The sequence below is a fragment of the Telmatherina bonti genome (genome assembly GCF_933228915.1).
Source record: "Telmatherina bonti genome assembly, chromosome: 14".
NCBI classification, from domain to species: Eukaryota; Metazoa; Chordata; class Actinopteri; order Atheriniformes; family Telmatherinidae; genus Telmatherina; species Telmatherina bonti.
In genome coordinates, this window is record NC_136612.1 from 18,216,715 (window position 1) to 18,232,175 (window position 15,461).

General features: G+C 39.7%; 1 protein-coding gene across 1 annotated transcript in view; it reads left to right on the forward strand.

The window, feature by feature from the left end:
- Positions 1 to 15,461, forward strand: part of mgat5b (alpha-1,6-mannosylglycoprotein 6-beta-N-acetylglucosaminyltransferase B) — a gene marked incomplete at both ends in the record, with an annotated part of 69,998 nt that overhangs the window by 42,873 nt on the left and 11,664 nt on the right. Inside the window, 6 exons of the mRNA XM_079252612.1 lie at positions 7,960 to 8,091; positions 9,378 to 9,511; positions 11,133 to 11,263; positions 13,653 to 13,808; positions 13,976 to 14,122; positions 14,261 to 14,377. Of these exons, the coding sequence (XP_079108738.1) occupies positions 7,960 to 8,091; positions 9,378 to 9,511; positions 11,133 to 11,263; positions 13,653 to 13,808; positions 13,976 to 14,122; positions 14,261 to 14,377 (817 nt within the window). The remainder of the gene's footprint in view (positions 1 to 7,959; positions 8,092 to 9,377; positions 9,512 to 11,132; positions 11,264 to 13,652; positions 13,809 to 13,975; positions 14,123 to 14,260; positions 14,378 to 15,461) is intronic.

Sequence of the window (15,461 nt, forward strand, 5' to 3'; positions counted from 1 at the left end):
AAGAGTGGCAAGGCACAGAATCCATGTTGCTTGAAGTCCAGTGTGAAGTTTCCACAGTCAGTGATGATTTGGGGAGCCATGTCATCTGCTGGTGTTGGTCCACTGTGTTTTCTGAAGTACAGACTCAACACACTTCATGCCTCCTTCTGCTAACAAGCTTTATGGAGATGACGATTTCATTTTCCATCGGGACTTGGCACCTGCCTACATTGCCAAAGGTACCAAAAGCTTCTTCAATGACCATGGTGTTACTGTGCTTGATTGGCCAACAAACTGGCCTGATCTGAACCCCATAGAGAATCTGTGGGAAATTGTTGGGATTTTCAGTTGTTATATGTTCAGTTCATATTATGATAATCTTTTATTAATCTTACATTGATGTTCTTCATTAATCCTCATGTACAAGTTAAAAGGTTTCCTCTGTGTTGTTTGGATAAGCAGGACATTCCAGTGACGTGCAAGGTCAGAGTGGTCTGACCAAATTTGATAAACATTCGGTTCCTATCAGAATGGTATCGGCTCCTATCAGAGTGGTATCTTTAAGAAGAGCAAACATATGCATTGTCCTATCAGGACATACGCATTGGACTTTTGAACCAAGCAAACGCCCACACACACACATTGAATTGTATCAGCTTGTATGAATGTCACGTGATATCTTTCAATAAATGGCTAGGGGTATTTTTGAAGCTCAGGCTTCTGAGATGAGCCTCCTTGCAAGTTGAACAAGATTGTCTCATCTGGCTTCCTCCTTATTTAATGATAATTATGTTAAGCTGTTACGGGTTTAAACTTAACAGGAATTATCAAGAGGAAGGTGAGAGACGCCAGACCCAACAATGTATATGACCTGGGGCTGCTATCAAAGCAACCTGGGCTTCCATTACACCTGAGCAGTGCCACACACTGATCGCTTCCATTGCCATGCTGCATTGATGCAGTAATTCATACAAAAGGAGTCCCAACCAGGTACTGAGTGCATTAAAATGAAAATACCTTTAGGAAGCCTGACATTTCTGTTTAAAATATCCTTGTTTCACTGATCTTATATTCTAATTTTCTGAGACACTGCATTTTGGGTTTTCATTATCAATAAGCCACAATTGTAAAAATTTCAAGAAATAAATGTTGGAATGTTTCACTCTGCATAATGAATCTATATAATATATGGGTATCACATTCTGAAATTAGTGAAAAAATATATTGAACATTTTTTGTAGTATTTTAATTTTCTGTATGAGTATAAGAATCTCTATAAATCAGCAGTTTTGGTAACTTGCTGAAGCATTCAGTTGTGTCAACACAATTCTAAGGCAGAACTACATCAGCAGAAAACTGCTTCCCATTAGTTTGGGAATGGGTTTTTCCAAAAGGAAAAAAAAAAAAAAAAAAAAAAAAAGCCCATCATATTAAAGAGAAATTATTCATAAGTACCTACCAGTCTTCAGGAGTGAATGGGTCAGCAAGTTAACCCCAAGGTCACGATGCAAAACTCAAAACATGCTCAAGATCTTCTTAGTATGTTAAATATTAATGCTAAAGTGAAGGATTCTGAAATATCCAAATGAACTCTGCTCATCTCAACACGTCTCTTTGTTCCCAGTGAATCTTGCAGGATCTGTGCAGTTGGTATGTCGGCACATCTTATGCACACAGATTCCCATTTTCATAAATAACAGAAGTCTTTCATTTAGAGAGCTCTTTCTGCTATGTTTTATTCTTGTAGTCAAATCAACTATTTATTATTTTTTAATTTGAATGTGTTTATTGTGAAGAACACTGGACCAATATTCCTCCCTGAGAATCTGAGAGACTCATAACATAAACTTGACATTACTGCTGATAAAGTTGGTTCTTTTGGATCATGGAGAGTACTTAGTTTTACATTCACTTCTGCATTTAGGATTGATATTTCTCACGTAGAAAATAACAGAGTGATAGCCTGTGGTGTTGTACACGCAAGGTTGTATTTGACTAATATTAAAAACTGGTAAAAAACTGATTTTCTTTTAAATTCATCATGACCCTGAATTGGAATAAATTGATGGATGGATGAATGTCTCATGATACACAAACCTTAAAACCAACAGACAGTGCACTTATCTTGTAGACGTAACTGTGCGCTGGATGAGAAGTCACACTTTTGCTGAAAGAAGAAATTGAATTGGAAGAGTATCGGGAACACATAAATGTCTCAGCTGTTTGAACTGTGCTGGAAAGTAACAATAAAGCCTGATATCACCAATATGTAATGGTAATGGCTTTATTAGTACAACCGGATTCCAAAAAAAGTTGGGACACTTTAGAAATTGTGAATAAAAACTGAATGCAATGATGTGGAGGTGCCAACTTCTAATATTTTATTCAGAATACAACATAAATCACAGGTCAATAGTTTAAACTGAGAAACTGTATGATATTTAGGAAAAATATGCTCATTCAAAATTTCATGGTGTCAACAAATCCCAAAAAAGTTGGGACAAGGCCATTTTCACCACTGTGTGACACCCCCCCTTCTTCTTACAACACTCAACAGACGTCTGGGCATTGAGGAGACCAGCTTCTCAAGTGTAGACATAGGAATGTTCTCCCATTCTTGTCTAATACAGGCCTCTAAGTGTTCAATCGTCTTGGGTCTTCTTTGTCTGACCTTCCTCTTAATGATGCGCCAAATGTTTTCTATAGATGAAAGATCTGGACTGTTGGCTGGCCAGGTCAGTACCCGAATCCTTCTCCCACACAGCCATGATGTTGTGATTGATGCAGAATGTGGTCTGGCATTATCTTGTTGAAAAATGCAGGGTCTTCCATGAAAGAGACGACGTTTGGATGGGAGCATATGTTGCTCTAGAACCTGAATATATTTTTCTGCATTGATGGTGCCTTTCCAGATGTGCAAGCTGCCCATGCCACACGCATTCATGCAACCCCACACCATCAGAGATGCAGGCTTCTGAACAGAGCGTTGATAGCAACTTGGGTTGTCACTGTCCTCTTTGGTCCTGATGACCTGGCGCCCCAGATTTCCAAAAAGAACCTCAAAACATGATTCGTCTGACCACAGAACAGTCTTCCATTTTGCCACACTCCATTTTAAATGACTCCTGGCCCAGTGTAAACGTCTTCGCTTGTGGATATTTGTTAGAAATGGCTTCTTCTTTGCAGAATAGAGTTTCAGCTGGCAACGGCGGATGGCACGGTGGATTGTGTTCACTGACAATGGTTTCTGGAAGTACTCCTGAGCCCATGCTGTGATTTCCTTCACAGTAGCACTCCTGTTTTTGATGCAGTGTCGTTTAAGGGCCCGGAGATCACGGGCATTCAGTATGGTTCTCCGGCCTTGACCTTTACGCACAGAGATTTTTCCAGATTCTCTGAATCTTCTGATGATATTATTCACAGTTGATGATGACAACTGCAAACTCTTTGCAATTTTTCGCTGGGTAACACCTCTCTGATACTGTTCCGCTATCTTTTTACGCAACATTGTGGGAGTTGGTGATCCTCTACCCATCTTGGCTTCTGAAGGACACTGCCAATCTGAGAAGCACTTTTTATACCCAATCATATTGCCAATTGACCTGATTAGTGCTGATTGGTCTTCCAGGTGTTTGCTGTATGCTCAAATGACTTTTTCCAGCCTCTAATAGGTTCTTGTCCCAACTTTTTTGGGATTTGTTGACACCATGAAATTTTGAATGAGCATATTTTTCCTTAATATCATACAATTTCTCAGTTTAAACTATTGACCTGTGATTTATGTTGTATTCTGATAAAATATTAGAAGTTGGCACCTCCACATCATTGCATTCAGTTTTTATTCACAATTTCTAAAGTGTCCCAACTTTTTTGGAATCCGGTTTGTATTTAATAGGTTTTGAGATGAAAGCAGAGTTGTGCGTCGTAGAGAAATTAGTTCTATCAGACCGTGGCTGCACAAAGAGAAGTGAGAGGGATAAATTCATTGGTAGTTTTGGGCTTTTCACTGGATTTGTTGATAATGATAAAAAGATTAAATAAGACCAGACTTATCCTTTAATCTTGTGCATTTACTCATGAAGGTTTGGGGGTGATAAAGAGAGTTGTTGGTGTCTCTGTGCCTATTCATACTGTATGTGTGCATGAGCGCATACACATTTCCACACTCCTGGCTCTGTAATTCACTTTAATCCCTTTACTCTTCTCCTAAAGTTTCTCTGGATTTGCATATATCCAATTAAACCTCTGAACAGCAGCTTTAGTGGATCTGTGAGGAGCAGGGGTGCATTCTCTTCTCAGTCACTGTGATACATCTGCTCATATTAATGCACGTCAGCATTAAACTGGAAAAAGCTGCACAGGTCATAATTTGCGCCTAAACCCCAACTGTGTATGATGCACATAAAAAAATGAACAGATATGAATAAGCATGTTGAACGGACACATGCATACATTTTCAATGTCTTAAAAATATACATCTGCAGATTAAATGTGTGTTTAGGGGCTATTTTTTTCAGTATTTGAATGGTATTCAGGTTTTAATGTTTGGAAATGTTTGATTCGAGCAGCATCAGCCAGAATTCCCTTTTTAAAGTTTACTTATTGAACAAATGGCAGCTAAACTAAATACATTTGCTGCAGAAACAAGTTGTACATTTTTTAGTTAAGTATAATTTTCCTTCTTGTTGCAATGCTTTCTGTAAATTAGGACTATGAAATTAGGATCATCTGATTACTGCAGCTAGACTAGCAAATGAAAATCCAACTTGAGTAAAATGGTCGATTGTTTGTGTTTGCACTGAATTTCTTGGGTCTGTATCCTTGGACCGATGAAACTACGCCTTAAAGCGCTGTTGGCTTACACTCCTGCTCATTATCCCATCTTCTATGGGGAAACCGGTCGCTATGTTGCTTTCCAAAAGCCTGCAGTGCTGACTAGGTATGTTCACTGTCCGAGGAGATCGATAGGTTGTTGTTCTGCAGGTATTTATGTGTGTGAATGCTCAGTTGTTTCTGAGCTCAGTAATAAAAGAATAAAGGAGAGTGTGTGGTCATGGATCTGTGAGTGCTGTGAAAAGGCTCACAAGGTGAACACTGTTTGATAAGACAGTGTTTCTAAACCAGAGTGATCAATCTTTACCTCTTTAAAAACTTACAGTATTTCTTTATGACTGCAGCTCTATTTTAATTGCTCTTCTCTTGAAAAGGGAAGCTTTAATCACCCTTTTCTCCACCCTTCTGTGCTTGTATGTAAAGGAAAACATCCAAACATAAATATGAAGTGACTACAGAGGTGTTTTTGGGGACCAAGAGTTTTGCTCTTCGCAGCTCAACCATTTTTGTTCCGTGGTTGTGGACTCATGAACGTCAGCCTTTGTCTATCCGAGAGTGGCTTTCAGTTGCAGAGAAGTGTCCCTGGGTTTATTTGAAATCTCACCGAGAATTGTCGACCTTGCACTTTGAGTGGTCTTATTGGTCAATCATGCCTCAGGAGGGTAAAAATGTTAGATTTCTACACAGTCTGTTTTTATGGAGCACAGAGGGGCTTTTTGTAACCTTTTCCCAGCCTTTAACATTCCGGCAAGCCTTTATTTCATCAGGAATCTCATTTGTTCATTCAGTTAATTGACTTAAAAAAAAAAGAATTTTTATAGATTTTTTTTTTTTTTTAAAAAGGTACTGATTTTGGGCTGCACGGTGGCATGGTTGTTAGCACTGTGGCTTCACAGCAAGAAGGTTGCTGGTTCAATCATTGGCTGGGGCGAAGCTTGAATGGCTTTTCTTGGTGGCTTTTCTGTGTGGAGTTTGCATGTTCTCCCCGTGTTTTCTCTGCGATGGACTGGCGAGCTGTCCAGGGTCCTGGGATAGGCTCCAGCTTCCCCGCGACCCTTCGTCGGATTAAGCGGTTAGGATAATGGATGGATGTTTTTATCAGTAACTGTTTTTATCAGAAAAAAAACCTATTGCTTTGCTTATCACAATTGCAATCAAATTCTGCTTGTTCAATTGTGTAACAGTTTGCTGAGTTATGCCTGCATGACACTGCACACTTCAGGTTTGTAGCTGCAGGAAGTTAGCATGTACTTGTGCACAAATCCTTCGAGTCACTTGTATTTTTTAAGTTTGATAGGATATGCTCTTTACTGATTTGGTTCAAAACGTACATGTGCACATGTAAGTTTCCAGGTTGCTTTTCAAAACTGTACAGATCTGTTCGACACTGATCATATCATATAAATATCATTAGTCTGAACCTGGAGAAAAGAAAAAAACCGGATGCAACAGAACTTCCTTCATTCAGCTGAACATTAGACTGCTATAATTAGTTCTGGCAAGAAAGATCTGAAGTTGGCACGAAGCTTACCTCGAGTGTGTCATTAAAAACAAGCCTCCACATCAACAATCTTGGTGTAATTATTGACGAGGCTCAGTGCCCACATTGAAGCTGCAACAGAATATTCGTTCCGGCAACTTAAAAACAAGCAGACATGAAAACGTGTCTGTGCAAGTTCAGGTTTCACGATGCACTTCTTATTGATCTTGCTTTTAGACCTCAGTATGTGTGTCTAAGTTCTGAGTCCAGCCTGAAATATGTGAGAGAAATATTTTGCTGGACACAAACTGGGAAAGAGGGAAGTATTTCAGAGCTGCAGAAGCGCGGCCAGCTAAGATGCTCAAGAACTGTGGTGCCTTTAGCTCAAACCATTAAAAAGCTTAATCAACTGTGCTGTCTCTCTACTGAAATCAGATTAAATAAATTCACCTTGCCAGCACTTTTATTGTACATATCTGGACATTCATATATTTTATTGGATAATTCTTTTTTTTTTTTCCCTGTCTTTGAAGTTCGTGTAATGGATTCATGTTATAGAATTAAAAGGTGTATTTACTTTTCCTTCCTTATTTTCCATTTCTGTGCTGCATTTCTCTCTGATGCTTGATGTAAAGCACTCTAAATTGCCTATAAATAAACTTGTCCTTCCCTTGAAACGAAAATCGACTGCAGTTGATTGCGTTTTCTCGGAGTGGTACCTTGATTTTATTGAAAGCTGAGTTCTCTGAAGCCACACTTTACAGAAGAAATTTACATTTTCCGTCTGATGTATCGGATAAATAAAGACGCTTTTATGACCTCTCTGTTTTTAATACATCTGATTGATTCATTTATTTATTCAGGTGGCAATTCTTGAAAGTGAAGTAGATCAAAACAGACAGGGAACATAATAAGCAGTGTTATGCAGCACAGAAATTTAAATATACAAAGTATTTACAAATGAAGGCAGAGCGCAACTCATTATTGGAAGTAGGACAGCACATGTGGAGGGCGCTTGTTTTGCACATCTGCACCTACCTTTACAGCATTTTTCTGCAAGCTGGTATTGCAAAAGGAGATTCTGCATGCATAATGTTTGAAAACGACCAATTTTTTGGATCCCCTTGATTCCAAACACAAGATATGTGGTTAAAGAAAACACGGCGTGTAGCTCGGCTAATGTTTGCTTTCGTGCAGGAGTCCAAGCAAGTTCTGTACACAAATTGAGGGGCTCCCTGTTGCGAGACGGTGCTCCCTGGTTGCACTAATTTTAGTTTTGTATGGTTGAATGGCTCTGGCACCTCCCTGAGAGAACTAACACAAGGTGACTTCGTTGTTTCTCTGTTTACTCCCTCTCTTCATACCGAGCTCATGCACATCTCATTTGCACTAAATTCCGAACCCTGCAGAAGTTTGACTCACCTGCACTTTCTAAGGCTGATGGCTTTAATTATACTTTTAATTTGGTTTTATATTGATCATGCGGAAACAAAATGATTGGCATTTAATTGTAAGGGAAAAGAATACAGAAAAAAATAAGGGAAGTAACAGCACTTTTTTAAACTGACTGTTTAAATGCAGGGACTGCTGGAGGAAACCTCTGCAAAATGATTTGCTGAAGGCTTTTACTTCAATAGAAATTAAGAGCATATCTTACCTGTTTGCAGGTTTTTGGGGGTCCCTCCAGGAAGAGGAAGCTGCCCCCTCACTGGTCCTCTGCCCTTTGACCTCATCTACACAGACTACCACGGCTTACAGCAGATGAAGCAGCACATGGGTCTTTCGCTGAGGAAGCACAAGTCAGTCTGATTTTCTCCCCATCTTTGTGTCTGTCTTGTCAAAAAAACGGAGACTTTTATGTGCTCGCAGAGTTCTCAGTGCTGTTTGTTCTGTCCCTTTCAGCATATAATTACCTCACAGTGCAGGATCATTCGTTCGCTGCGGTGCAAACTGGTAATTCCACCATGCATCAGCAGATTTTCTCCCTTTCCAATTTTGGGCTCTTTAACCACTGATCAATGACCAACGCAGTGACTCCTGGGTCAAAATCTTTCCGGTGCATCAGTGCATTGTTCTGAATAGACCGTATGCTGGAATGCAAACAAATCTTCTGTGTTGCAGTGTGTCACTGCTACAAGCACAGTTTTTGTTAAAAAAAAAAAGGGAAAGTTTTGGTCACTCTGTTCCAGCTGGACAGAACAGCAGCAAATCCTCTTTTTCTTCTTAAAAAAAAAAAAGAATTTTAAAAAAAAAAGAAAAAAGCAGCTGCTTCTCCTATTGGAAATTGCCAACCAGAACCAATGAATATATTCATGGAAAAAGGAACAGAGACTAAAAAGCGTTCAAGCTGTATTAGTGTGGAAATGAATGATTATCAGGTCTGTGATGGAGTGAATTTTATGATGTAGTGATTTTAATGTTTTCATCTCATATTTTATGCTAAATGTATAAATGGAAAATGTTTCATCTTCCTTTAAAAACAGAGGAGTATTTTTAAGTTTTACAGTAATTTATCTCTATTAGTTTTTGAATTCTGAAAACGAAAAAAAAAAACAACCCGATGGTAATAAAATCCTTTGCTGACTCCAGGCAGCATTAGTGTAAAGCTGATCGACTGGCTCTGAGTGACAGGCCAGAGCTTTCCTCTGCTGATTATACATGCAGTTCTTCGATAAATATTCTCGGATCAGACCACATCAATTGATCTTTTTACTTCTCTTTATGAATATTTACTACTGATAAATTGCTGATGAGGCGTCTCCTTGGCTGCTCATTGATTGGTGACTTTCCATCCTGGTTCTTGCTGTTTGAGTTTATCTGGTGGAACAAAGACATTTTAGATGCCTCTTCTCGATTTATCAAATATTCTTTAGCTGGACTTGTTGCTTTTTCACTATGGGAGAAAGTTGCAAGCCTTTTTTAGCCCGTTCAGAGAAACTCACACATGCACCTCTTTGAGATTTATTTGTGATTAAATTATTGTGCTTAACTCAAATTCAGTTTGCACCCCTTTAAGGAATAAATCTGAGACAAAAACGCAACTTTGTTCTCATTTTAATGCAGCCTAATTCTCACTTTGTCTCAGGTGCCACATCCGAGTGATTGACACCTTCGGCACAGAGCCCGCCTACAACCATGAGGAGTACGCCACTCTTCATGGCTACAGAACCAACTGGGGCTACTGGAACCTTCATGGCCAGCAGTACATGACCATGTTCCGTATGTGGATTCTCTTTACAAGTTACAAACACACTTTCCATTCACTGACATTGAAGATGCATCACAACACCTGCCTGTGGAGGCAGTCAGCTTAAAGATGCAGCATCTAACAAAATGGAAAGATTGATATTTGAAGTCATTTCCATTCCAATCTTTGCCACTAGATGTCAGTATTTTCTGAACACTGTACCTTTAAATGGCCATTCATCCATTTTCTGAATGGCTTAGTCCAGTCAATGGAAGCCGAAGCCTAACGCAGCAATCATTGGGAGAGAGGCAGGGTACACCTTGGACAGGTCACCAGTGCACAACTGGGCCAGCATAGACAAATAACTATTCACACTCACTCCCGGGGACAATTTAGAGTAGCCAATCAACTTAACATGCATGTCTTTGGATGGTGGGAGGAAGTCGGAGTACCTGGAGAGAACCCACGCATCCATTTTATTCATTTATTATTTTTTAAAATCATCACAAATTGGGAGGTTGTTTTGATGCATCTCTGTGAACCAGGTGTCCATGTTGCTTCATGCGACTGAAATAGTGAGCAGATTGTGCGAGTTTAAAACCGCCTCGGGCCGCCACAGGACAGGCTTTCACCCACCAGTCAGAGAGCTCACTGAGAACAGCTGTGCCTGCACAGATGCCTGCAGCTTCCTACTTCTGGCCAAACACAACACACACACACACTCGCAGAAATATACAGCAACAAAAAAAAAGTACCTTAAATATACTCATGAAAGATTCAGTGAAACTAGTTGAAGAGACTTCAGATATTTGTACTAGTCTCCTGTTAACGCAGCAACAATGAGCTGGCGCTCTGTTTCCAAAACACTGCTTTCACAAAGCCTGTCCCTGAAAGATGCCAGCTCTCTTCCAAGGTCTTCAATGTAACAAAACAAAGTGTCTCTCTCTCTTTTTTCCCCACTTCACAGATCTGTGCTGCAATAGATTTCCTTTTTGTACAAGAGAAATGAGTTATTTTATTTCCTAAAACCAGAAAGCTGGGACACATGAAAGCATGAAAGATCCAGAACTCGGTCTAGCTCATCTCCACATATGTGTGCTTACGTTTCCAAAAATCATAACAGAAAAACCCTCCACACACTGCAAAAACTCACCCTTAAACAAAACAAGAAAAAATATACAAAAATGAGGTAAATGTTGCTTCAAATAAGATAAATTATCTACCAACAGAACAAGAAAATTCGGCTTGTCAAGACTTCCCAAAACAAGTAAAAATACTCTTAAAACAAGAGGAATTCTCTGGCATAAAAACTAAGAATTATCTTACCTTTTTAAAAAAATACGCATATGTGTACTCAATTTAAGATTTTTAATCTTACGTAGATTTCAGTTTTTACATTGCAACTTCAGTTAATGCAACATTTAATGCATCTCTCCTTTGTTTATAATAAAAATGATTCACAAATTAAGTAGAAAAATGGAGAAAAAAAAAAACAGGCAACACGACTCCCACACTGCTAATCTGATCCCGCATTATCTGCATGCAAAGCAACCTGCGTTGTCACATCTCCTTTCAGTTTGACCACTTCTTGCTTTTAGCCATGAAATGGATCTGTAACTCAGTTTTGCCAATTGCTTTATTTGTCCTTGGCAGCCCACACTCCAGACAACTCTTTTATGGGTTTTGTGGCAGAGGAGCTGAATGAGACTGAGAAGCTGTATATCCAGAGGAGCAAGGTTAACAATATGGCTCTCGTGTATGGGAAGGATGCCAGCATGTGGAAGGTAAGTATGCCACTATAAGCCCTGCAAAACCATTGGTACATTTAGCACTTCTTTTTTTCTTCATGTATGGACGTCGTGTGAACTTCCTCATAGAAATGACACGGCTGGGTTTATGGAGTTGGTTCCCATGGAGAAGGATCTGCACCTCAGGTTTAACTTTACAGAAGTGTCCAGTGTCATATGTTCACATTATAACTTTGGAAAACTTCCCAATATTACTCTTTCATTTAGTGTGAAGTACCCACAAGATGTTACATTTCTGGCAAACACTTCCCTCCACCAGGAATGCGGCCTGAAGTGTGATGCTAAAGGAACAATTGCTTTTGTTTAGAATAATTTTTTTTTCCATCTGAGCTTCTGCCAAGTTTTTCTCACTCTCGCTCTCACTTTGAAGCGTGCTGCTGCCTCCCTCAAGGTTTGTTTCGCTTGATTCTAGCTGCGACTTTGTTCCTACACTCTTGTTTCACAGAACATCCTGAGCTGTAGCGTAACATTTGTGGATCTGTGAGATTGCTGTGAAAAAGTCTGGTGCAAGGGTCTCTGCAGACAGAGAGCCCCCCCCCCCCTTTTTTTTTCCCACCTGCTAAGAGCAGCATCCACCTGTAATTCACTTTTGAGGTCCACATTAGAGGTTTGGGGGTTGTAAGGCTCCTGTGGGAAGATAAATGCCAGATACTTTATTAAACTTTTTTGTTATTTTCCCTCTACATCTGCCTCTCTCGATTTACCTCTCCTCTCCTCTGTTTTTCATTCGTACTGCCTTTTATTTATCATGTCTTGATGCATCATTGATGGATCTCCACAGCTCCAAGTAAGTAAAGCTGTCATGTCACTGGCTTTATTCATTTTCTAAGAGAAAAAAACTCAAACTGAGAGTTTCTTCTGGAGTTTCACTTCACATTGCCTGGAATAAAATGTTCATTTTAATTCAGTCGAGAAGGCGGGAAAGCACATAGAAGCGTCAAAATCTGTTAACATGAGATTAACTGGATTGAAAATTTCATATTTTATTTTCACAGCTGTAGCTGGGGGAGATATTAAATTACTCCCTCAGTGACTAGATGTTATACGATATTATTGTCACTTTATATTTGAAAAAGTCTGACTTAATGAAAATGTTGAAAGAATATTCAGCTGATGTATGAATTCTTTACACCTGGAAGACATTATTAGATCATTTCTAATGTTCCCACAGAAACACACTTTTTTTTTTTTTTCATTTAAACATGAGTTTTTATTTATTTTATTTTCAGTAAAATGATTAAAGCAGATCGTCCCCGCTGGGCAACACTGAGGACTTACACTGATCCAATTCTTTCATGATGCAATAACTTTTGCACGTACGAAGTAGTTATTTGTTACCAATATGGTGATGTGTGTACAGGCCATGCTAGCTTCAGCTTAACACCTTGTTCATTTTAGTAATCAAAACCTTTGGGGTTTGCGTCCTTTGCCTTTTTCAAATGCTTTTGTCCATGTGATGCTAACATATCAGTGCAAGTCATTTAACTGGTTAAAGCAGGGGATATAATTTCCAGTGTGTAAAGCTAATTTTGAAAAGTTTAAAACAAAAGTCAAAAAACACATATTCCACTAAACTCAGACACATTATTACATTTGGCACTAAATTACCATGGAAAATGTGTCTCTTTGCTTTTTCTTTTCTTGTTTTATTAAAGATTTATAAAACATCTACCTGCCGTGGGTCAAATCCAGGCTAAAACAATACAAGTAGTCTTGTTATATGGCTGTAGCTATGGCTTAGCATAGCAACAGAGCCACCTGCTTTGTGTACTAATGGCCCTTTTGTGACATTAAAACGGAGATGGACATAGGATATCTCACGGTGTCCCAAAGTGTGTGACGGTAGTTCATTTGCTTCTGTTGAGTTTGCAAGACAGGGCATCCATTTATCAGGCCCTTTTCCTTCTTTCTTTTTTTTCTCATTTTCTTATCTGCTGAATAGGATTTTATGCCTGGATGTTATGTGAGGAGCAATAGAATGAGGGAGAAAGTTTAAAAAAAAAAAGAAAGTGTATATACAAAGATAGAAAACAACAAATGTTCACTCAATGCCAAAACAGAAAAAACAGCCATCCAGCAGAAAGTCAAAAAGCTGCTGTAAGAAAACAAAGCACATAATCATTAGGAGCATATCAAAAACTCTCTCAGGAAAATATGAACAATCCCAGCAGCAAGTGTATGAAAACATAACTGTAGCTATTACTAATTACACCTGCAGAACACTGTACCGTATACTGCATGTGTGTTTGTAAATAAATGTTTGCAAGTGCAAAATAGGTCATTTTCCACCTCTCATATACATCTTCCTAATGCTCCCTCCTTTTATAGCTGAACCCAATCTGTCTATTTGCTGTTTATAATAAAGGACAAAGAAAAATTCCTTGCTGTTCTGCATCGCTACATGGAAGTCCATGGGACTGTGTACTATGAGACTCAGCGCCCCCCAGAGGTGCCTGCCTTCGTCAAAAACCACGGTCTGCTGCCTCAGCAGGAGCTGCAGCAGCTCCTCCGAAAGGCCAAGGTAGGTCTGAAATACTGAGCTCAGAAAAGTCTTGAATGCAATTTCATTAGTCTAAACTGCTTTAGTAGTTCTGCTTCTGTAGGTTTGAACATTATGCAAGTGTTGACCTGGACATGAGTTAAACTGCACACACACTAATGACTTGCTGTTGTGTCTCGTTTCTCAAGCTATTCATTGGATTTGGCTTCCCGTACGAAGGTCCTGCCCCTTTGGAGGCCATTGCCAATGGCTGTATATTTCTGCAACCCAAGTTTAACCCCCCTCACAGCTCTCTTAATCATGAGTTCTTCAGAGGAAAGCCCACCTCCCGGAAGGTAAGCCCCCTCCACCAGGATTCACATTAAATCTGCATGGTGCAAATAAAATGCACTGAGAAGCCTACGTTCTGATTTTAAATTAAATCAATAAGCCTTTGCGTTATTATGATTATGTCCCATTTATGCCTCCCTCAGGTGTCTTCTCAGCATCCCTATGCAGAGCAGTATATTGGCAGACCGCATGTCATCACTATCGACTTCAATAACTCGGAGGAGTTTGACGCTACCATCCGTGAGATCATGAGGATCAATGTACGTTCGTATTTTGTGCTTTTCATCCCAACCTACCCATCATTCATCCTACAAAATAAAAACGTAGTATATTAGTCGTCCAAAGTGCACACTGTTGCGCATTATCATAGGTGAGAGCACAATTTGCTCTCTCACAGTTCAGTGTGGTTTGACCCACTTTTGAAGTCCACAGCTTTTTAATAGAGCTCTTAATCACCGCATCTGATGCTACGGCAAAATGCTTAGCTGGCTCCCTCTCTGCTCTCTGCACTCCTAATTACCTGAGATATTGAGTGGCTCAGTGGGTAAACTGTGCCCACACCTGGTTCTACACGGCAGCTTTTCAGAGGCCAGCCCCACAAGCAGCGAGCATTGTTTGCAGTACATCCTATTAATCAATCACACTGTTCTCAATCTGTCAGTAGAACAACCCAGAGTCGCTGCCAAGCCTCTCGTGGTGCCAAGACGCATGCATGCCTCTCCCTGCCAGGTGTGTCAAATAGACCCGCGCTTCCTGCAGATGGAGGCAAAACCAAGTCTTAGTTGCGCCTCATAAAATGACGATCAAAGGGGAGCGAAGGCAAGCATCGATTCGCAACTTTCTCATTAATATCCATCCACTTTCTATGTCTGCGTGGTAAATATTAAGTTCCTGCTAGCGGGTGGTCAGTTTGGTGTTGCATAAAGACTGAGAAAGGCTGCTCTGGCTCTTACAAAATCTTCATAACATGACTTGTAAAGCTCCCACATTAAGACATCTGATCTTGTTTGTTTTTTCCAAGTTAAAGTCAAAATCTGCTTTTTCACAAGGGAGGGATTGTGTTGGACTATTCCTTGGCTGGAAGCAGTAAGTTCCTGCAGTTTCAGTTGCCAAGCAACTGGCAACTTGGTTACATTTTGGGTTTTTGCCGGACATGTTCATTAATGAGCTTCAGATGTGATGTTGGGTGGATTGTGTCGCCATTGGACAGAAAGAGCAAGGCTGGCTGTTTCTTACTGTTCCCAGTAAAACTTTGCTAACAAACTGCTGCTGGTGACTTAATTTGATCATTTACCGACTTCAGACTGGTTTGCATTTGACATCTATTGCTTGGTTACATATCAA